Source organism: Kwoniella newhampshirensis (assembly GCF_039105145.1).
Source record: "Kwoniella newhampshirensis strain CBS 13917 chromosome 10 map unlocalized Ctg14, whole genome shotgun sequence".
Taxonomy (NCBI): domain Eukaryota; kingdom Fungi; phylum Basidiomycota; class Tremellomycetes; order Tremellales; family Cryptococcaceae; genus Kwoniella; species Kwoniella newhampshirensis.
This window is the reverse complement of record NW_027118344.1, coordinates 301,077-322,595: the sequence shown is the minus strand read 5'-3', so window position 1 is coordinate 322,595 and position 21,519 is coordinate 301,077. Positions and strand designations below refer to the sequence as shown.

At 50.8% G+C, this 21,519-nt stretch overlaps 8 protein-coding genes and 1 non-coding gene across 9 annotated transcripts; 4 read left to right on the top strand and 5 right to left on the bottom strand.

The window, feature by feature from the left end:
- Window positions 1-62: 62 nt before the first annotated feature.
- IAR55_006824 (methionine-tRNA ligase, beta subunit) lies at window positions 63-1,681 on the top strand (the record flags this gene model as incomplete). Its single annotated transcript, XM_066949902.1, has 6 exons — window positions 63-194; window positions 266-361; window positions 444-933; window positions 1,036-1,172; window positions 1,258-1,420; window positions 1,497-1,681. The coding sequence occupies 6 exons, from the start codon at window positions 63-65 to the stop codon at window positions 1,679-1,681; spliced, it is 1,203 nt and encodes a 400-aa protein (XP_066799594.1).
- Window positions 1,682-2,008: 327 nt separating this feature from the next.
- IAR55_006823 (uncharacterized protein) lies at window positions 2,009-3,678 on the bottom strand (the record flags this gene model as incomplete). The annotated part of the gene is made up of 2 exons (XM_066949901.1): window positions 2,009-2,895; window positions 2,961-3,678. 2 exons carry the CDS (start codon window positions 3,676-3,678, stop codon window positions 2,009-2,011), a joined length of 1,605 nt encoding a protein of 534 aa, XP_066799593.1.
- An 881-nt stretch (window positions 3,679-4,559) lies between these two features.
- IAR55_006822 (uncharacterized protein) lies at window positions 4,560-6,161 on the top strand (the record flags this gene model as incomplete). Its single annotated transcript, XM_066949900.1, has 5 exons — window positions 4,560-4,902; window positions 5,050-5,333; window positions 5,413-5,584; window positions 5,726-5,854; window positions 5,938-6,161. The coding sequence occupies 5 exons, from the start codon at window positions 4,560-4,562 to the stop codon at window positions 6,159-6,161; spliced, it is 1,152 nt and encodes a 383-aa protein (XP_066799592.1).
- A 2,357-nt stretch (window positions 6,162-8,518) lies between these two features.
- Window positions 8,519-10,252, bottom strand: IAR55_006821 (cell differentiation protein rcd1; the record flags this gene model as incomplete). Its single annotated transcript, XM_066949899.1, has 6 exons — window positions 8,519-8,657; window positions 8,722-9,011; window positions 9,081-9,187; window positions 9,244-9,399; window positions 9,455-9,982; window positions 10,030-10,252. The coding sequence occupies 6 exons, from the start codon at window positions 10,250-10,252 to the stop codon at window positions 8,519-8,521; spliced, it is 1,443 nt and encodes a 480-aa protein (XP_066799591.1).
- Window positions 10,253-10,892: 640 nt separating this feature from the next.
- On the bottom strand, window positions 10,893-14,815 carry IAR55_006820 (uncharacterized protein; the record flags this gene model as incomplete). Its single annotated transcript, XM_066949898.1, has 9 exons — window positions 10,893-11,749; window positions 11,803-11,876; window positions 12,082-13,109; window positions 13,168-13,485; window positions 13,538-14,222; window positions 14,284-14,417; window positions 14,492-14,581; window positions 14,655-14,726; window positions 14,810-14,815. 9 exons carry the CDS (start codon window positions 14,813-14,815, stop codon window positions 10,893-10,895), a joined length of 3,264 nt encoding a protein of 1,087 aa, XP_066799590.1.
- Window positions 14,816-15,156: 341 nt separating this feature from the next.
- IAR55_006819 lies at window positions 15,157-15,271 on the top strand. Its single transcript, XR_010824804.1, has one exon. It is a non-coding gene; the product is annotated as a 5S ribosomal RNA (ribosomal RNA).
- Window positions 15,272-15,598: 327 nt separating this feature from the next.
- Window positions 15,599-18,246, bottom strand: IAR55_006818 (glycine-tRNA ligase; the record flags this gene model as incomplete). Its single annotated transcript, XM_066949897.1, has 12 exons — window positions 15,599-15,771; window positions 15,825-15,947; window positions 16,004-16,097; window positions 16,152-16,261; window positions 16,313-16,401; window positions 16,477-16,760; window positions 16,818-16,949; window positions 16,999-17,164; window positions 17,222-17,371; window positions 17,427-17,572; window positions 17,636-18,036; window positions 18,105-18,246. 12 exons carry the CDS (start codon window positions 18,244-18,246, stop codon window positions 15,599-15,601), a joined length of 2,010 nt encoding a protein of 669 aa, XP_066799589.1.
- Window positions 18,247-18,705: 459 nt separating this feature from the next.
- IAR55_006817 (uncharacterized protein) lies at window positions 18,706-20,430 on the top strand (the record flags this gene model as incomplete). Its single annotated transcript, XM_066949896.1, has 7 exons — window positions 18,706-18,869; window positions 18,942-19,053; window positions 19,141-19,281; window positions 19,391-19,689; window positions 19,804-20,000; window positions 20,071-20,141; window positions 20,197-20,430. The coding sequence occupies 7 exons, from the start codon at window positions 18,706-18,708 to the stop codon at window positions 20,428-20,430; spliced, it is 1,218 nt and encodes a 405-aa protein (XP_066799588.1).
- Window positions 20,431-20,519: 89 nt separating this feature from the next.
- On the bottom strand, window positions 20,520-21,503 carry IAR55_006816 (uncharacterized protein; the record flags this gene model as incomplete). The annotated part of the gene is made up of 5 exons (XM_066949895.1): window positions 20,520-20,668; window positions 20,754-20,829; window positions 20,895-20,966; window positions 21,096-21,147; window positions 21,232-21,503. 5 exons carry the CDS (start codon window positions 21,501-21,503, stop codon window positions 20,520-20,522), a joined length of 621 nt encoding a protein of 206 aa, XP_066799587.1.
- Between the last annotated feature and the right edge of the window lie 16 nt (window positions 21,504-21,519).

The window sequence follows — 21,519 nt, the reverse complement described above, 5'->3', positions numbered from 1 at the left end:
CGTCACGGATCCGAGCCATCTCATCTACCGCCAAATTCTACCCATACATTCGAGTCAGAGCGATGTCTGCAGTGTCAGAGTTCGTAGCAGCCGCCGAGAAGGCTGATCCTTCGCTCGTTGGCACCGAGGACAAGGACAAGGCTGAGATCGCAAAGCTTGTCGGACAGACCGAGGCTATGGTCAAAGATCTCCCTGTGAGTGTAATGCTCATTCTATCAGTCAAATTATCAAACACGAGAGCGTTTATTTATCGCTTCCCACCTAGGCACTTGACGAGAAACTCACCCCTCTGACATACCTTTACTCCAACTTCCCTTCCTCCGCCGATGTCAGCTTGTATGCTCATCTCCACCCTTCGCTCGTGAGTTTGAGTAGCTTAACTCTTACTCTACTCCTTCGCCTTTACATACTTACACATTGGCCTTGATATTATCGGCGCACAGATCTCCGCTTCACCATCTCAACATCCGAATCAACCTTCCCTCCTTCGATACTTCCTCCAGATCCAATCCCTTCCCGCCGTCCAATCCGCTCAATCTTCGCTTCCTAACTCGTTCCCATCGCTCGACATCGACGTTTCCACCCTTCCTGTGCCTGAGCGAAAGGCCCCCGCACCAAAGGTGAAGAAGGAGAAGAAGGCCGCTGCTGCACCCACTACCGCTGCCGGTGTGGCGGAGAGCGTAAGTGGAGCTGTATCAGCTGCTGTTGGGGCTGTGACAGGTGCCGCTTCTTCAGCTGCTCAGACCGTCAAAGATGCTGTTGTCGGTGCTGTTCCGGAAACCGCGGCCGCTGCTGGTGCTCCTCAGGAAGGTGGAAAGAAGAAGGAGAAGAAGGAGAAGAAGGAGAAACCGGCAAAGGCTCAAGCGGTGAAGGAGGAACCGACCGGACCTTTGCCTAGTATGATCGACATGCGAGTGGGTAAAGTGCTTGATGGTGAGTGGAGGTGTGACCTTCCCCAAACGAAGAGAAGGACAGAGGGGGGGATCGCTACTACCCCAACGATAGTGGAAGAATGATACTGACAGTCCACTATAGTCAAGCGACACCCCGACGCGGACAGCTTGTACGTCGAGTCTATCGATGTTGGAGAAGCAGAGCCCCGAACGGTCTGCTCCGGCTTGGTCAAGTACATGACCGAGGAGGAGATCAGAGGAGCGACAATTATCGTCATTGTGAGTTGGCGCTTCTATATTACGGATGATTATATCGTTGTATATCTTTCTGGCACAACATACTGAGAATTTGCAAATCGCTCAGTGTAACCTCAAACCGGTGACTATGAGAGGAGTGAAATCTTTCGCGATGCTCTTGTGTGCTTCCTCAAAAGACGGAAAGACAGAAGGAGGAGTGGAATTCGTCCTTCCTCCTGCGGGAAGTCAACCTGGAGAGAAGATCTATTTCGAAGGCGAGAAATACGAGAGTGAGTCATCCGACCCTTCGTCCCTTTTTTGTTCGGTGCTTTCACGGAATACTAACCATTCTCTGTTTCTGTACAGATGCCACACCTGAACCTCAACTCAACCCCAAAAAGAAGGTGTTCGAGACGATCCAACCGGGTTTCATCACGCTTGACAACCTCGACGCGGCATGGGTCGATCCTGAGACTAAGAGCGTGCACAGGATCAGAACGAAAGATGGAGTCTGCAAAGCCAAGAGCTTCGTGGGAGCAAGCTTGTCTTAGGTCGTCTCACGTCATGAACGCGTAGATTGAGTGAGGATGTCGAAGGGTCCGCTCGCCTCTCCATGTAGAGGATGCGAGGGGAGAATGCCCATAGATCTTCTCAGATAGCTTGAAGAGAGATGGCATTTCCATTTGCACAACATTCACTGCCTTCGATCGACCAACAGAAATGTACCAAAACAATGCATATGATAGAGCAGATTGGCAATGCGAAAAATAGTGAGGGAAGAGAAAAGAATGAATGAAGAATTGAATCAATTTACTAAATGACATGACTATCGTCCGTGTTTGCGTTATTGGGTTTCAGTGCATCGTTCCCCCCTTCCTCTACTCCGCCACCAACTTCTGCGCATCCTGTGCGGAAGCCAGCACTCCGCTCTTCACAAATTGCAGACCGTTCACCCACTCCAGACCTTCCCCACCATAAGTGATACTCGGTGTGACCTCGACTTCTACCCCGTCTCCGACAATCGCGCCATTCTTCTGCAGCCACCTCTTCTGTTGAGCGAGCAGATCCCTTCTCGAGGTTTCCGGACAATCGGCCTTGCTTCCAGGAGCGTTCTTCAACGGTGAAAACTCCTCGCTTCGATCCACTTCGAGAACGCAGAGTGACTTGGTGAATGGGAAAACATCGAAGATGAATTGCTCTAATTTCATTCCGTTAGGTTCGGAAGGTTTGATAGATTCTCCACTAGTCAGATCGATCGTCGGGATCTTCTTGCGAGCAATGTGGAACGCCATCTTCTTCTCCATCGCTTCGACCGATTCCAGGAATTCTAATGTGTAGAAATGGTTGGCGATGTTCGCGGCTCTGAAAGCCAGCTGACCATCGGAAGTGCGAGCTTCCGCTTTTTCTTTGCTCAACTCGGAATATTCAACGACAGCGAAGGCATCACCTCGTGCCGCCAAGACACCGACGCTCTCCGTGGGGTTTATTTTTCGAACGACCTTGGCACCGGCTTGAGATCGTCGAGAGATACAACATCCGACGAAGACTGGATCGGCGACCCGGACGAGACAGTTGTCGACACAGTACGCGTGGACGTAATCGATGTTGTGGGTTCGCAAATCGGTGAGTACGGAACGAGATGATGAAGGGTCAAGAGGTCGTCGAAGCGCCGCGTAGACACCACCGTTCCCATCCGGAGCAACACAAACGGATGAGGGAGAAGAAAGGAGAAGCTTTCCATCATCTGACAGGGCAGGGAGGACACCTGAAAATAGGGAACATGACATCAGCACCGCAAAGATAGCTATCAGGTAAGACCAAATCACTCACCTTGCTCAAAGAAGATGATATTCTCCTTGCGAAGACCAAAGTACCCTTTCTCCCTGAAATACTTTTCCGTCTCCTCTCTTGTCGGTCCACTCGTCATGACATACCATCTGATGCTGACACTACCTCTTTCCTTGCCTGCGCTCTCCTCTGCGAGTCTTTCCAACTTGCTGATTCTTCCCGCTTGGTATTCGAACAGCGACAAGCCAGAGGGTAACTTGATATCGTACATGCCTTTAGGAAGGGATGATCCCAATCTCGTCCCTTGGCCACCAGCAAGGAGCAGGACAGCCACCTTGTTCTGGGCAATGGCTTTCAAGCCGTCCTCTCGCCATCTTGCCTCTTCGGCAGGGTTGTTGATCACGCTCGCGCAAGCTTCGTCGGGCAGAGGAAGGGCTTCTTCGGGAGGTTGAGGAGTGGGTGTTCGTGATCTACCAATGAGGTTCCCGCCTTTCACGTCAAGGGCATCATTCTCGTCAAGAGGGATATTCCCGTGTGCAGGAGTGATAGATCCGTCCGCGGCGACGGCATTTGTGTAGATTCGATTCACTCGGTGAATGTCGATGTCCGAAAGTTGGGAAAGAAGGGATACCTGATCTGAGGGGGAGAGTCTGTCGTAGAATGTGAAGACATGCGATTGGTCAGCTTCTGCGTACAGGGCTCGAACCTTTGCGACGAAAGTGGGATCAGGGGATGAAGTAGAATATCCGTTGCTGATCATTGTATTGATGCTGTGCTGAGTGGCGTCGTGTGATACAGTTTTGCTGACTCTAGACGTGGTATATTTGGTGATGCAAAAGCTCCAGGACAATCGTGAGGTAGAACGGAAGCGTTATCTATTGAACTCCCTCAGCTCGGAAAGGCGAAGGCAAAGGTGTTCTGTATCGGTTGATTACGGTTCCGCAGAATCGATTGGTTGCTTGAAAGGAGCGGCAGATCGAAGAGCAATGGAGCGAGAGAAAGAATGGAACCGTGAAGAAAGGACGTTTGGACAGAGTGATTTTCAACAGTCGTGTCGTCGACGAAACCGAAACAGAATTAGGGTTGATTGACGAGGAACCGAACGAGCGAGGTTCGGGTGTACTTTTGATACGCCGCCAGAGGTGAAGGGGAAGGGAGTGTGAAAGTGACGGGTGAGACTTTGGCGAGTTGGCTTTTGCTTGTGAAGATATGAATGGGTAGCCGATGTATGTCTCTGAGATGTCGCCGGGTCAAATGAACGTCTGATTGAATGTATATCAGATGGCTGTTGGGGAGACTGAGAAAGACATGGTTGTATGAAAAGAGTTGTTCTTGTCTTTTCACTTGTTGTATTTCAGGTTTCGAGGTTTTTGTCAAGTTACGGGAACAGAGACACCCTTTTCATGACGCGCACAGCAAAAATCACAACCACAACCACAACAACACTCAACTGAGATGGACGGATAGATGGGACGGCTCAGACCAACTTGCATGGCGTAGATTACACAGCATTCAAACACAGTCTCACTGCGCGCGCCCATCCCCCCAGCAAAGTAGAAGCGTGGACCAAGCCACCGACACGAGCAGTAAAAAGCTCCCAACTACACAACTTCCCTCATCCCCATTGTCCCGGCCCTCCACATGTCACTTCCTGCCCTCTCTCCATATTGGGCCTTCTTGACGCTCCCGCTCATTCTCCCATTTCTCAAATCGACCCCGCCGCCTTCAAGAGAACAAATACTTCCACCCGACACAGAGAGAGTCTTGCTTCTCGGAGCTAGCTCGGGTGTGGGGAGAGATCTGGCTCATGCTTACGCGAAGAGAGGAGCGAAGATATGTTTGTTTGCAAGGAGAAAGGATGCGTTGGACAAGGTCAGGGCGGAATGCGTGGATTTGGGCGCGACGGAGAGTGATTTGTTGATTTTTGCGGGAGATGTGACGAGTACGGATGATTTGGTGAAGGTCAGAGAAGGTATCGTCACTGGTGAGTATTGGATTGCTGCATCAAGCTTTGTGGGATCGCCCCTTGACTTCTTGACATTGATCACTTGGGTCCTGTGCTGTCCTTGACGCCTTTCAACGCGTTATATGGATGACCTTTGACTGACCACTGAAAACTCCGCTTTTGCAGCATGGGGCGGTATTGATACAGTCCACATTCTCGCTGGATTACCATCCACTGCTCTACTCCTTGAACTCGCCGGTGTATCGCTCCAACGTCCCGATGGGTCTTCTTCCTCCTCGTCCATATCATCAGCAGCCAAGCTCCATTTCACCGATATGTCCATTTCCGATCTACCATCTTCGACGGGCCTCGCAATACCCACTAAAGAAGGATTGGACGTCGTGGCTGCTGAAGCAAGAGCTCTGGCCGAGGTCAACTACCTAGGAACAGTCCTAGCTCTGGCCTGTTTCGTGAGTTCCTCTCTGGTCATGGAAGTGCCAGATCAGGGGTGATGTGCTCAATGAGATGAGCTAAATCAATGTGAGGCAGCTGCCACTTCTCGCTTCCACTTCGGTCTCACCAGCTCTCCATCATCTCTCTTCCGTCGCGGCTACAGTCCCAGCACCTCATCGAGTGATCTATGCAGCCACTAAAGCAGCAGGCTTGCAGGCTATTGAAAGCTGTAGGGTGGAATGTGAAGGATGCGGTGTCAGATTCTTCTGTGAGTGGTGCTATTTCCGCTGCAACAGTCCACATCCTAACGTCTTCCGTACAACGGGCAACATTTTATGTCGAAACCTAAATTCAAGCTTGAGTCCAGTGTGAATGCATCGAGACTGACTGTCATTTCGACTCACTGTAGCTTTTTGCCCAGGAACAATCGATAATGATTTCCGATTGAAGACGGCGTTCTCGCAGAAAGGGGGTCGTGATGAGACCAAACTTCCCATCAAACATGCATGGGAGGGTCTACTCCTTTCGCCTGAACGAGGTGCGTCAGGTTCCTGTCAAACCGACTTGATCACCGCCACAAAAGGCTGTCCACGCGTGCTAACGAGACGACGACCATTATAGTCACTTCAACGATCCTATATCATCTCTCGCTTTCTCCCGCACCACAGCCTCTTATACCGTATCCTCCCTTCTCATGGATTCCAGCTCTTGCTCAACCGCCCAAGCATCTCGTTCATCTACCATGGATGTACAGATTCGCGTTCATGGTCAGGGATACGCCGTTGGGATGGGGTTATATCGAACCCAGTGCCAGGAAGAAGTATGGATTGATAGGAAGAGCTTGAGTAGAAGGATGTCGCTAGGTCGTTCGCCACTGGCCGTACCACTGGTCAAGCCCATGCCGCTCAATCCTGGTCGTGTCCTTCATTCAGTCCGATGCGGTGGAGATGATCATTTCTTTGGGTGTGCAGGTGGTCTGGAAACATCAGTCAATCTGCCTCTCGTGACATTTGGCTGTATTGACTTGTGAGAAATGCACAACAAGGATCCCATTGATGACAGTATCAAAACACCCCTTTTGCTCCTCAAAGTGCGTGGCACGACATGATTGTTTCGCATATGCAAAAATATCGTCTGTATGTAAAATATGAATGTCACGTCTAAGCAAAGATCCCGGATTCGCCGTTTTTCACACTCTGCCACTTTGCCACTCCCCTCAGATTTACGTAATCACTCGGGTGACTGTATTCTGAAACACTCAGCCCGTTTGTCATTCATTAGGTTACCTTTCCTCGTCATCATCTCACTTTCACTCCGACTCCAGCCTTTCTCACCGTGTTCCCTTTTTCTCTCTTCTTCAATGCACTTGACATACCCGCCTTCCACATCAGCGCATCATGCCGAAAGCTGAACAGATCAAGGCGACCCGTCGTATCCTTTCACAATTGAAGGATGTCGACAAGATGAGCAAGCCGCAGGGTTGGCATCCACGATGGCTGACTGATGGGGAGCGGTATCTCGATTCGGTCCAAGCGTGGAGGGACGCCATCGTAAGTGGCCCAATATCCACCTTGTACATCGCAAGCCGTGTGGATTGGTGTGATGTTGCATTTTAGGAGGCGGAAGACTTCGAACATATCTTTCTGCCCGATTTACTGCGAGCTGTCATCGGCAGCGTCAACTCTGTGTACGTGCTTTCCCCTGTTTCCACTGTTCGTCCAACGAGGTCTCGGCAGGCTTTTCGACTAGTCCCATATAGGCGATGCATTCAGTTCATATGCACACTGGATATCGACTGACAGCGTTCCTTCTTCTCATAGTCTCGAGTTACTTCACAACCAACCCACGCATTTGCGCGCGAGATCACAGCGCGAGTGGCAAGAAATGTTGCGACTCACACTTCAACATCGATTGCGAACTGTGAGTCTTCTCGCATCTTTTCGCAAGCCTCTTCCAAGATTTTTGGAGCGTAGTCGCACTTTATATACCCTAAAACACTCGATTTACCCTGGAAAGGTTCACACGCTTTTTCTGCAGTGTCAGACGCTGACCGCCCACAAACTCAACAGCTGGTCTATCAACTCCCTTCGGCTCACCTCATACGCGCTCCAAACAATTTCCTCCCCTCAGTAGAAGCGGTGTTCAAGGGGGCCCACCGCTTCTTGCTCCGCTCGTTCCTTTCAAACAGACACCAACTATGATTACAACGCAGAGTTGTGGGCCTTCACCAACAAGTTGATCATCAACGCCAGGATGGAGCGACTGAACATGTGAGGTTTTGCGAGGGGTGTATTTTATGTTCTTGTGTAGAGCGCTTCTTCCCTTTGACGACAAATGATGAATCATGAATTTCGACGATGATCAAAGCCAACGAGGCTTCCAAATGACCTGGATGGGAATGCATATCACGGGTTACTCCAAAGAATCTGACAACAATCATCTACGGGCCTTCTTGCCCTTCTGGCGCGCGCCTGGGGATAGGTATACGTCGTCGGATGAAGGCAGACTGAAGGGGCTTGAGGGTCCCAGCAATGCTCCGAGATGCTCTCGCTCTGTTTCCGGTTGAACTTCATCTTCCGCTCCCATCGCACCAACATCGCTCCACCCCGTCTCCTCCGACTGACCCTGACTTGACACCTCTGCATGGTCAGCGGCACTCCAATCCCTCTGTCCATCTAGCCTCAATCGCAGTGCACCATATGCGACTATGAGAACAGATCAGAAACGCCGTCAACACACGTCAGTGGACATCCCCTTCTCCCCGTATACCTCTTGTCAATCGGAACATTTCCTCAACTTGCAGGAACCGGCCAGGAGCAACGCCAACATCACCGAGGTTTCACGTTTCGTGTTTTTGTCACCACTCGTCTTTCCTGAATCGATCGCAGAATAGGTTATACATCCACTCGTCCCTTCTACAGCTCCCAGAACACCAAGAGTGTACGATACTTCAATGAATGATACGAAGGAAGAAGAAGAAGAGCTTTCAAAAAAAAAACATATGTGTCGCCGACATGGTTGGGAGGACCAAACGACGGTGCAAAGGGTCAAAAATGGATCATACAGGGTATAATGTGAATTGCGCGTGGAAATCATGATTGTTGTGATGTGTAGTAAGATGAAGTGATTCAGGATGACTGTGTTTGGTTTTGTCTGTCAATAGATCGATTGCTGGACTTCCTTTCGGCGAGAAGTCTGACAATTAAGCTTCAGTTCGCTCGTTGAGGTTCATAAGTAACGTCGTCAGACATCGCTTGGTGACCATATCGCCTTTGAGAAGTGGGGTGAAAGTGTTGTCTTGTAGTGCTTTTGGCAAACAGGCTCGGAGAGCTTCGCGTGCTCTACGTGGAGGATAAGCGTCATCAGAGACATGTTGACTCTCGCCCATGATTTCTCGTCACTCACCTTGGATTGTCGCTCATCCGCAAATAACACCTCACCACGTGCTTCAACAACCTGACCGCCTGACTTTCCACAAGAGCATCCACCATGTTTGCCAACACCGTGCCGACCGCGTAGAACCGCTCGTAAGTCTGACAAATATACTGTAAACCGAGATCGTCGGCAAGAATCTTCTGAACAATGAAGATGGCGACAGTCTTGGAAAGTTCGGAGCCAGTCTCCATGATTCGAAGGCACAGGGGGATGATCTCGGTGGACAGGAGGAAATTGATGACGTCGGAATTATCATTTTGCTAGGTTTTCGTTTGAGTATGAGCTCCAAGCGAGTAAATACTCCGGTGCCCAGTAGCAGATTGACTCACCTTCACGAGAGCTCCAATCACTCCTAATGATGTCAATCTCAGGTACTCGAACGGTCTTGTTTTGCTCGTCGTGTTGAGGAAAGGATAAAGGAATAGAGGGATGTGTGCTGATGGACCATGTATGAGCCGACTTTCGATGACTCGACTGGAAGATCCGACTCACCATTCAGAAAGAGCGCCCTGGTGTCTGAATGACTCGCTACACACTGTAAGAGCGCCAGTGCGTTGCATACTCGGTTTGAGGCGTGCGCCGTGAGAGATGGCGGGGAGAGTGCCGGATAGACAGCAACGATTTCCAGAAGAAGGGAGCTCATGATACCTTGGAGACTAAATCAGCGTTCTGCCCTCTCTCCGATGACTTGTAGTGAACTCACCGAATCCACCCCAAAGGACCAACGCCAGATCCTCATACAACTCCCTCTTCTTACTCAATTCCAACAAAGCCCCCTCCCTTGTCTCCGGCTCCAAAAGCTCCGTTATCAGGATATATATCTTCTCCTCGTCACTACCTGCTGGGGGAGGTCCTCCATTTGGCATCAACAGGACCTTCCCACCACCCCCAGCACCAGTCGTGACTCCACTACCACCGTTCGAGCCGGCTCCCGAACCTGAATTTTGGATCGAGATCGAATTTCCACTTGAGCCATGACCACCGGCGCCGCCGCCGCCCAATTGTTGTTGCTGCTGTTGGTTTGATGTAGGAGGTGCAGGTGGATTGTTCAGATGTTGAGCTAAATTTTGAGGTAATAAAGGTCCACCACCACCACCTCCTCCTGACCCGATAGTCGATGTTCCTCCTGCTGAAATTTGAGGTGTGTGTCCTGATGCTCCTCCGCCGCCCCCACCGCTCATCACTGAGCTAGGTCTGATCCCACCCCCGCCACTTTCGACACCGCCCAGACCTGAAGGAACACTCCCGTAGTTCGGATAATGTTGTCGTCGATCAAACATGTATGGAGGAGCGAGATTCCCGCCTCCAATCTGATGTTGTGAAAATCCCCTCCCCTCCCCTCCCCTCCCCTCCCCTCCCCTCCTGCTCCCGCGGTGGACGAAGACGTCGACCAGGCACCAGCTTGCCCTTGTCCTGGTCCCTGGTCTGTATCGGGTGTAGGAGGTCCCGTGGGCGGTCGATGATGAACGTGTGCTAGATGAGGTGGTGGGTGCGAATACATTTTGTTTTGTCGAAGTGTCGAAGTGAAAGATGGGATGCGAATTGAGCGCGACTGACGAGAAAGAAGGCCGCGGTAAGACAACTGATGCAAGGGATTTGGTATACTCCTGGAGTCTAGATGTAACGAGGGAGAAGGGACTTGGACGATGAGGCGTTGTTTGTGATGAGCGCAATGCTATACGATGATGTCGGTCAGATACGCTTGAAATGATTGATGACACGAAAACGACTGCTTTGCACTCTCGTTCACTCGCCACGCGGTCCAATTAAACGGCGTTTACCGCTTTGTGGCAGTACAAGCATCCATCTGATCGTCGAAAAGTGGTCAGATAACGCATGCATTTGGTACGCTTGACTTTCCTCCATCTACAATCACGGGAATGAATCGGACAAGGATCGAGAACGAAGATGGGAATCACACATTGTATACGGGGTATGGATGTTCAACACGGACAAAACAAGGAGGAATCAAGTCAAAGCGTATTGATCCCCGATTGATTGGTTTTGTTGGTGATAGGTGGAGGAAGTTTGTGGGGTTGGTTCGTCAAGGTCGTAAAGCTACTACTCGTTCTATCTCTCTGTTCCTCTTCGCCATTATATATCCTACACTGCCCAAAATCCTGACGGTCCAGAACTACTACCTAAGCAAGACCGGCAGCAGCCACCTTGTCCGGTACTTGTGATTTCAGGTGCTCCACCAAAGCTCTCAGCTCCGCCTTTGTTTCGTCGGTGGTGTCATCCGCGTGCGATGGATCCAACAGAACGTACGCGAAAGCTTGGAGCAGATGATCGATATGAGGCATCAAGAGCTGAGGTTGTGTCCTGAATAGTGTGAAAAGTGCCGCATAGACCGCTCGGTTTTCCAGAGGGTCGAATCGAAGGGGAAGGACAGAGACGAGGACAGCGATGACTTGGTCGAGAGGAAGGGCAGCAGGGTTCTTGCTTATCATTCGAGCGAGAGCACCGGCAGCATTGTCTCGTGCGTTGTAGACGGCAGGAGCGGCATGCTCGGGTGGTGAGAAGAAGGGTTGGAGAGCAGTGAGGACAGCCATGTATTGACCTGAGAGGTCGGTTTCCGAGTTCTCGACAAGAACACCGGCTGCGAAAGCAGCGTTCGATCGAACGTCGGCTTCCTCGTCAATCAATCCTCGAGAGATGATAGACATCAAGGGCTGAGTGAAAGTGGTGACACCACCCTTCAAGCCAACGATGACCTCACCCAAAGATCCAATGGCCATAGACCTCTCTGAGCTTGATCGCTTGGGCTCAGTGTACTTGGCGATGAGTGGCAAGACCTGACCAAAAGCCTGAGCGAAGTCGGGACCAAGGACCGAAGCCATGGCGCCAAAGACGTCGGCAGCGTTCGAGACAAGGGCAGATTCGTACTCGGAAGAATCGGCGTCAACACCCGCAGCCTCGTCATCTCCATCGGGATCTTGTTGACACAGAGACTTCTTCTCGAGGATCTCAATGGCGAAAGTGGCAATCTCATCGAGGTCTGAGAGATGTACCGTTAGCAGCGATTTGTATACAAGCTTGAGCTGTACTTACGACCCTCGATGACTGCGGGACCACACTTGTTCATGGTGTCGGCCAACTCAGAGCACATCAGAATGACAACAGACCTGACGAAAAGTCAGCTTCAGTCCATTACAGAACGAGATATTATGATCGGATGGAAGGAGAGGATCAGAGGTATTGATTAAAAGTAGCAGCTTGGTGTATATTTATTATATGCACATCAGAGTGAGCTGAGTTAAGATTTCTCATCTTGTATTGGACCTTGGGAGGTGGATGGTGCGGATTTTTGAACACTGGAGGTAGACTCACTTGTCATCTTCGGTCTTCCAAGCTTCGAAGATTGGGGGAAGACACATGTCGACGATGGCCTTGACGTGCTCGTGGAGAGGAGTCTTGACGTGAGCTCCGGGTTGCCACTCGGCAGGCTCGGACAACTCATACATGGTCTTGATGAATGAGAAGAGGGCACCGACAGCTGACTTCCTGATACCCTCGTAGTAGTGATCGAGCAGCTCGACAAGGACCTTGACGGTCTCCTCGACGTAAGGCATGAATGCAGACTTGGTGGCCGCGAAAAGCTCTCCGATGGTGTCGGCAGCGACTTCCTTCTCGATGGCAACGGCAGAGTTGACCTTGGAGAACATCTGTTCCAGAGCTGCGAGATCGGTCTCGTCCTCTTCGTCGTCCTCTCCGGTGATGTCCTCGCCGGATGTTTTGGATGATCCCGCAGCGGTGCTGAACGCCTCCGCCAAAGCATTGGGGTTGGAAGAGCCGCCCTCGCCATCTTCCAGGAAGTCATCGGCAGCCTCACTTTGTTGACAGCTTGCAACGAGTGCGGGAACACATTGTTGAAGGTATGGAGCAAACTCGCCCTCGAACACCTGAGCCATGACACCCCAGAAGATGAAACTGCTCTCCCTCAACCGGGAGTTGTCCATGGTGAGAGCCTCGAAGGAAGCCTTCATCAAGCCCTGGAAGTAAGGTCGGAAAACCTCAGCACCAACGGCATCAGCAAGTGTGCCGATGGTGTCTGTGGCGACACCTCGAAGATCGCTCTGCTCGTCGTTCTCTTGCAGCTCGAGGAAAGGCACGAGTCGTTTGATGGTTTGGTCGAAGTAAGGGATGAACTTCTCCTTGGCGGCGTGGGCAGCGGAACCAATGGCACCGGTGACAGTGATTTTGACGGGGATGGTACCGGTCTCGAGGAGGACAAGAAGTCGCTCCATGAGGAGGGTGAGGTAGTTGACGATGTCGTCACCAAGGATTTCAAGGTATGAGTCGAGACATGTACAAGCGTTCTTCTGGGTGGAAGGGTCGACGATAAGGTTGAAGAGGATCTGTAGCAGTATTATCAGCATGACAAGCGCTGTCGTAGGACAAAGACAACCGACTCACTGGAACAATGACACCGTGTCGGGTAGCGCACTCTTCGGCTAACCATTCGCACAGACATCCCAGAGCGATACAAGCCGCCTTTCGAACGATGACCTCAGGATCTTGGAGACCGCCTTCGATGACGGGCCAAAGCTGGTCAACGTGAGGTCGAATGAACTCGCTGCATCCCTCAACAGAAACACCGAAAGCCATAAGAGCGGATTTCCGCATCCTGGGGTCACCCGAGGACATGTAGACCTGAAGTTGTTGTGTGAGGACGGGGAAGACTTGCTGGGGAGGAAGTGATTGGGAAAGGTTGTCAAGAGTTCGGAAAGCAAGCTGAAAGACATGTTAGCATGAAGTAGGAAAATTTGTGTTGTAAAGAGCTTACTCGTGATGGTGAATCCTCGTCGACATCCTCTGGGTCATCCTCACATCCGATAGGGAGCAAACCCTCAATGATAGGCCTAGCGAGACCAAGAGCCTGGACTTTGCTCTTCTTGTAACGGATGACCCAAGAGAGCACATTGAGCGCACCACATCTCATCTCGTCGTCAACCTCCTTGTTGGCGGCGATACCCATGAACATCTGAACGAGTTCGGTGATGTGCTTGCTGACCAAAGGAGCCTCGATGATCAAAAGGGTCTCGAAGGCATCGTAACCGTGCTTGACTCCTTCGTCGTCGTCGTCCTTGATCGCCTGCTCGAGAACCTTGAGCATAGGAACAATCAACTCCTGGAATGCCTTGACATCGTGCTTGTCTCCTGGCTCGATGTATTCCGCGACTTTGGCAAGGGCTCGCATGGTAGTGATTCGGACTTCAGCAGATTCGGGATCGACGAGAGAAACGGAGAAGACCTTGAACAGGGTCTGGAGATGGGATTCGAATGATTCGGCGACAGTGTCGAGGACAGCGTATAGAACGTAGATGGCTGTTTCTCGATGGGTCTTCTCAGGAGAAGCAGCGGCCTGGTAGAGACCGGGCATGAGAGTGGGCCATTGGGGAGGTTGAACGGTGAGCTCAATGTCGGCGATAGCAGCGACAGCTCGTGCGTGAGCGTGTCGCACAATAGCGCTGGAGAAATAAAGGATCAGCATTCCACTTGGTGGAATGTGCAATCTCATCATATACTCACGATGGCTCCTGTGTGAGACGTTGCAGAATGCTCTCTTTGAGCTGTTCCCTCAGCTGTTGAGGGTTCTTCTTCCACATTCGACCATCATTGTACGATATTCTCTTTCTCAGCTCGACAGCAGCGAGTTGTCGGATCTAAGCATGTGACAGATCCATCAGCATCGATGATCAACTTGGTGACTGGCCGTGAGCAGAGGAAAGACACCCACAGCCTGATTATCATCGGTCGCAGCGATTTCATACAGGGCAGGAATGCAAGTGGGGTTCTTGTAATATTGAGTGTTGAGCTGAGTGGTGGCCTAGAATCATACAACAATTTCGTCAATTTCGTCTGAACTGAAGCCCTTTGATCATGAGGGAGGTATCACTCACAGCCTTGATCACATTCGTGTCAGGAGCGATAGTGGCCTCGAGCAGCTGTCTCAACGTGGAGACGAAGGATGCCTAAACCAGCAGAACAGATATATCAGTTGGTAGCTCTTCGAAAAACCTGCGCCCAGCTGAGCACAACGAGGAAATGCGCTCACGTCCATCTTGTCAAACGACCACTCTAATCTAGATGGTAAGATGGGACGAGAAGGTTGGGGAGGGGGAAAAGGATCGAATGGACTGTCAGACGCAAAGACTCTTTCTTTCCGAGAGAAGGGCAAAGTGAAATATTCCAATTTCCAGCAACAGAAGAAAAGTTGGTGGATGGGGGCCAACACACACTACACACGCCGCGTCTCGACGCTCGGACAAAATTATTGTATTATCACACCGAAATGTCTCTGATCAATGCCACGTCACTGCCATGAATCGCGATAGACAAACCCCGTTTTTCCCGGGCAAGCGACTTCATGTCATAAACGCAAGATTTTGACTCTCTTTCATCTACGGCCATAGAACACAGAAAGCATTCCATCCCGTCCGCTTTGGAAAATTAAGCTGTGTATCGCTCGGTTAGTACCAAGGTGGGGGACCACTTGGGAATCCCGGGTGCTGTAGTTTTTCTTTTCTTTTTTTAACCGGGGAGATAGGCAGAAAGGAAAGATCCAGAAGTGGTAGAGAGGAAAATGGGAGAGAGCGGGGAAGGGATCTGCGAATTCTCTCCATGAAGGATGAGTCGGTTGCGACTCATCTGTTGGGCGCGTAGTGATTACGAGACGAAAGATTGACAGGTTCGAGATGCAATCGTCGATCAGTGAAAGAGGAAGACGCTTGTTGCACCCAGAACCGCAATGTGATGAAAGCTTGTCCTTGCCGAGGAGCTGGGAGAATACGCCAGGTCATGCATATTCTGATAATACGTATATATATCTCTAAGACTAGCTGAACTACTCTGCAACGTCCTGGACACCGCTGTATGATTCCAGCTTCTTCGATGCACCCTCCCAGTCCAGAGTACCCTTGACCAGCTCATCAACGACGGCGATGACATCGTCGATCTGACCGATCAATTGAGAAGTAGAGTCTCGCTCTCGAAGTGTCATGGTACCGTTTTGTATAGCTGAGCAACAACCAAGTCAACGCTGGTAGCTTGGAGAACGAGAAACGACTCACAGGCAAAGTCGACAGTACAGCCGAAAGGTGTACCAAGCTCATCATTTCGAGCGTACTTCTTACCGATGGAAGCACCAGAATCGTCAACTCGACTGGCGATGCCGAGTCTTCTCATTCTTCGGGCTGTTTGATGCCGATCAGAACTCTCTTCTCTCGAAGCGGAAGAATCGCCAACTCACAAACATCGTGAATGAGGTTTCGGAGCGAGGGGTCTTGACTGATGGTGACGATCAGGCATTTGATAGGCGCGACAAGCGCGGGAAGGGAGAGTACCTAGAACGCGCTACTTCAGTATCAACCAGAATCGTGTGACCGAGTTGCACTCACACCTCGTGCTTTGTCCTGTTCTCGAGCCCAGTAGCTGTGTTCGAGCAAAGAGTAGAGGATACGACCAATACCGAAAGAGGGCTCAATGACGTTAGGAGTGAATTCTCGCACTGCAACGTGATGTCAGAGTCTGAGAGCAAAACCGCGAGTCATTCACTCACTGTGCTCGGTAACAGTGATGGGCGCAATCTTGACCAGATCAGGGGTGATCTCGTAAGACTTGCCGTCAGCGCATTGAACGGATGAGGATCTGTAAATACCACTATCGATTAGAATGCCCTGCATAGCACAGTGTCGAGAAAAGGTGTGAAAGAGGAGAACTCACCCGTTGGCCAGCTCGTCCTTGATGCATTGTAGTTTGTCTTTCTCCATTCCCATTAGAGTCTCCTTAATCAGTGTGGCATCCTTCTTGAACTTCATCCCGAAGGCCTTGGCCTCAAAGGTGACCTCGAGCTTGTCTACCACTCTGGGGGCGTCGAGTTTCTGTTGCACCCGAAGGGGTTGCTTAGTTCGAACAGAGTGAACAGTAAGGTCGTAAGCGGATCGATCCGCACAACCGACACATTCGATCCATCCATATGATGATTGGATTTCAAAGTCCCAGCAGTCCTACAAAAGGCAGGTCAGCTCTTGCAAAGCTTATCACCGTTCCAGTAACCGACGTACCGCAGCGTAGTGCGCCATCTCGTTTGCCATATGCTGTCTGCATCGCAATCTCTCCCCGTCGATACCAATCTTGGTCAAGAAGAGCTGCGTTCGACCAAGGAAGTAACCGAGAGTCTCATTGTCGATGATTTTCTGGGACACTCGTCAGCTGATGCCTCTCCTGACAGCGTAGATCACTTACAGCGGCAACGGCGTCACCGACTGTCATCTTGGTGAGCTCAGTTCTACCCTCGCTTTGGACATCCTTGGGCAAAAGAGTCAAAACTACGTCCTTGACCTCGTTGAATCTAGCATGTCGCTTGTCCAAGGGGTCGACGTAGTGCTCGATCTCAGCCATGGTAAATTCTCTGTCGAGCCAACCAAAAATCAGCTACATCTTCCTCAATCGCCTCGTACTAGCTCACCGAACTCGGAGAAGACCCTGTCTTGGTGCAATCTCGTTTCTGAAACTTCGACCGATCTGAGCCGAGGCGAAGGGGACTTTCCCGTTGTTGAATTCGAGGAGTCGGGCAAAGTTGACGAAATGACCCTGGGCAGTCTCAGGTCGGAGGTAACTGCGTTGAGTAAGCGGCCGCTGGATGATAGATTGTGCACAAATGATGAACCTACCCCTTGATCTGACCAGTGGGACCGATGTTGCTCTCGAACATCAAGTTAAATTCAACGGGCTCAGAAACCTCGTTCCCAGTGTCGGGGTTAGTGATCTTGTGTTTTCTGATGATGTCACCAAGTTCAGGACCAGTATAGTTGTCGATCTACACTTGCCATTAGCCTTCTCATCGCACGTACATACGATTCACAAGCAGGGCAATACTTACTTGTGCTAACAAGTACTCGTACTCTTGCACGGTGTTGTCATCCAGCTTGACAGCAACACTCTTGACGACCTTCTTCTTCTTCTTCTTCTTGTCGCCATCTTCCTCAGCAGCAGGCTCATCCTTGACACCCCTCGCCTCCTTATCACCCTTCAGACGCGCCTCCAGCACACCCTCGACAAGGTGGTCCGCTCGGAAAATCTCTCCGGTCTTGACATCTTTGCACATCCAATCGGCGAACTTGTCAACATGACCCGAGGTCTTGAGGACTTCCGCGAGGGTCATGATGGTGGTGTCGAGCTCGAGCATGTCTTCCTCGATGATGTAGTGTTTTCTCCATGCGTCGAGGATATTGGCTTGGAGGGCGGAACCGGTAGGTCCATAGTCGTACAGTCCAGCGACGCCTACAAGGATTTGTGGCCATCTTAGCTACGAATGCATGCCAGCATAACGGCTATTTGACGAGACTCACCACCATAGATCTCAAAAGCGGGAGCAAAGAAGAACCTCCTGGCCAACAAGGCATCGAGCACGCCCTTGTCGAAAGCGTGAACGGTCTTGTTGACGGGGGCGGTCAATTCTGAAGGAGTCGAAGTCGAAGCAGCAGCTGCCATTTTGCTTGTACTGTTTTTGGGACTGAACTTTCTGTTGAGGGGTAGTGCTACAGTCGATCGATTGCTGGTTGCGGTTGTATATCGTCTGAGTGTTCGGATCAAGCTCTGACGCATCAAGTGGTGAGATGTCAGTGATACCTGCACCTGCAAGGGAAGTTGGTCGGAAAGAGAGTGTGTGAGTGAGTCGAACTTTTGGATGAGATGGAGGTGAAACACATTCAGAAATATAGCATGACGTGGCATTGATACTCTTCACAGATCCGTCGGAAAGAGGACAACGCATTCAATCGTTATCAATCGATCATACTCGTGACAATGGTAACTTGTAACTTATAACCGAGTAATGTCAATGTCATTGTTGTTGTGTTCGACTTTGATTCGTGCTGCTTGACACCTCTTCCCGCCATCCACCCGTGTTATCTTGACAAAGGGCACCCCTTCGCGGATACACCGTATCGCATGCGTCCACTTCGCACCGTCGAGAAACAATGGCTCTTTACCCCTACAGCGCTTCAAAACACCCCATCGCTGGACGACGGAATCACCCTACATGACGAGCTTCAAAGACGAAAGACGGCTATAGAGTATATGAGGAGTCTGGCGTTGAGAGCACACACGATAGCGTGAGCTTCCATTCTCCACTCTTTTAACTTGGGAAAGGGACATCAGCTCAAGCGGTGCTCGACGATCTGTAGGACTGGCGTCCAGGATGCCGAAGCTGCTCATCTGAGAGGATCGATGATCATCGGGGCAACATTGTTACATCGATTCTATATGCGACGATCATTCAATGACTTCAACGAAAAGGTGAGTAAGCTCCACCATCAGACCATTGATTCTGTCAAGCCAAGCAGTGCCCATCTCAGCTCATGACTGTCCTTTTACGTTTCATAGCTCATCGCTCCGACACTGTTGTTCTTGGCCACGAAGATTGAGGAAGAACCACTCAAGCTTCGTCACATCGTGAACGCCTGTCTGGCCAAATTCGAGCCTTCCAACACGAGAGGCTGGTATCCATCGGGAGATCAGCACGAGGTGAGCGGAATGCCCGTCTAGCGATAAATCCTTCCTCCTTACACCTTGGCCCAAAACAAGGCATACATGTCGAAACCGCCAAGCTAATGCTTTGTTCACACTCTCGTAGCAACCGCCTCGAGAGTATCGCACTTGGGAAAAGGATATTCTCGCGACTGAAGAAGTCGTCCTTGAAGCTTTATGTTTCGACATGGGTGTTGAACAGCCTTGGGTGATCCTTCGGCGAAGTCTAAGAGGCTTTGACGAGATGACGATGGGTGGGGCGGGAGAGAGTAGCAGCAGTTGCGGCAGTAGTGGTCATGGTGGAGTGGCGAACAGTAATGGACACAGTCAATTGAATGGGAAGGGCAAGGGGAAGGTCACGGAGGAGATAGTGAATGAACTCGGTTGGGCAATATTATCAGAATGGTAAGTGCAAGATCTGGCTTCTCACAGCATCATCTTTTGCGATTCCGACACTCCATATTACCCCGGACTTGCTCCTTCCGTTATATTCTGCTGACCGGGTTGGCGGTCTGTCAGCTGCCTGTCCCCTCTACCTGTCCTTCAGCCCGCACCCATCGTTGCATTTTCCGCCTTCGTTTTCGTCCTCTCGTTCGCCGAGCAAATACCTCTTTCTCTGTCATTCTCAAACGCATCCGAACTCGCCGACAAATTCCATCTAGATATCACGTTCTCCCCCGATGGACCCCTAGGGGAAGACGTAGTACAGGTACGAGGTGAGTCGCGCGACAGATGAGAGACATATGAAAGAATCGATCTGCTCCGCTGACAGTCAATCCAATCTAGAATGCCTGGAACAGTTCATTAACTATTGTCGAGCGGGATTGATAGATCCCGAGCTGAATAGATATATCGTGGTCAGTCTTCTTTGGTCAAAACTTGAGTACCAATCGCTGACAAAATTGTGGCCAGGCCGAAAGTCCAGAAGGGCAAACTGGACCGTATCAGCGGCGCTTCGCTCTGCCCGCAGTCAAAGCAGGAATGGTGAAGAAGGAATCTTCGAACGAGAGTCTGTCGGAAGCCATCGCGAAGGCCGCAGATCCTGTGCCGTCGTCAGAAACAGAACTAAAGATCAAGACTGGAGCAGAGGACTTGGACATGACAGTAGAAACGGAATCTGGGGGCAAGAAAGAATGGTCTTCTTGATGAGTACCAGGCCATGTCATCCGTTACTGGCGTAACCGATCATATATACAACATTTATCTATTTTGTCACAGATAAGCATAACCATATCTCAGACTCCTATTGTGGCCAACCATCTTCTAGCTCCATCTGAGCTGCCGCCCCGATTACCGCTCCTTCCGCCAGGTACTGCCAACATGGACGGTATCAGAGGGTTGGACGATGCTGCTGAAGCTTTACGATTTCGAGAAGCGGCTTGTACTGCGAGGATGGATGGTGGGGGTCAGTACTCCGTTACATGACCGTAAACGTGACATGATGAGCGTCAGTGGGGTAGCAAACCTACCACAAGCTGAGATTTCATTGATGTTCGTCTCTAACACCAGCCCCCCTTGTATTATCTCCGACAGAACGTGATGCACCTTGATTGTGCAATTTGTCAGTTGACAGTCATTGAGGGGTGGTATCTGATCGATTGATGACTGACCTCGTCGAAATGGAAGATCAAGTCGAGTTCACAGACATTCTCAAACGATCTGTCGAGGGATTCGACGAAGACCTAAGAGCGGCGTGATCAGCTAGCTGCCCAGGTGAATAGCATCGGAGGGCTTGTGAAGTTGGCAGGGAACCAAGAATATGGTAATCTGGGTTAAATGTAGCGGATCAGGTAGTGAAAGGAGTGACGCACCTGTATCAGATCGAGTATACCCAATTCCGACTCGGCGCCGTTGACCACGAACCTGGTATGTGATGAATCAGCTATGAGTCCCACGAATGTCTTTCGCATCCCTGACCAGACAACATCGATCTCCGTCAACACTCACACGAAATACAACGTGGCATAATGTCTGTATATGACCCTCGTGTCATCCTCCTCCCTCCTCCCTCGCCCATCTTTGGTCTCTGACCCATTCCCAGGAGTCGGAAACACCAGTTCTGGCGCATCCAAGAAATTACATACTCCCGCAGGCCGGTCGGATATCAGGGAGAAGATCTGCGAGATCAAGGATTGTTGGACGAGCGGTGGGAGGGGTGTGAAGAATTTGGACAAGCGGGGTTTCCCATGGGTGTTGAAGATGAGTACGGCGTGGATCATCTTTTGGTGGTGTGGG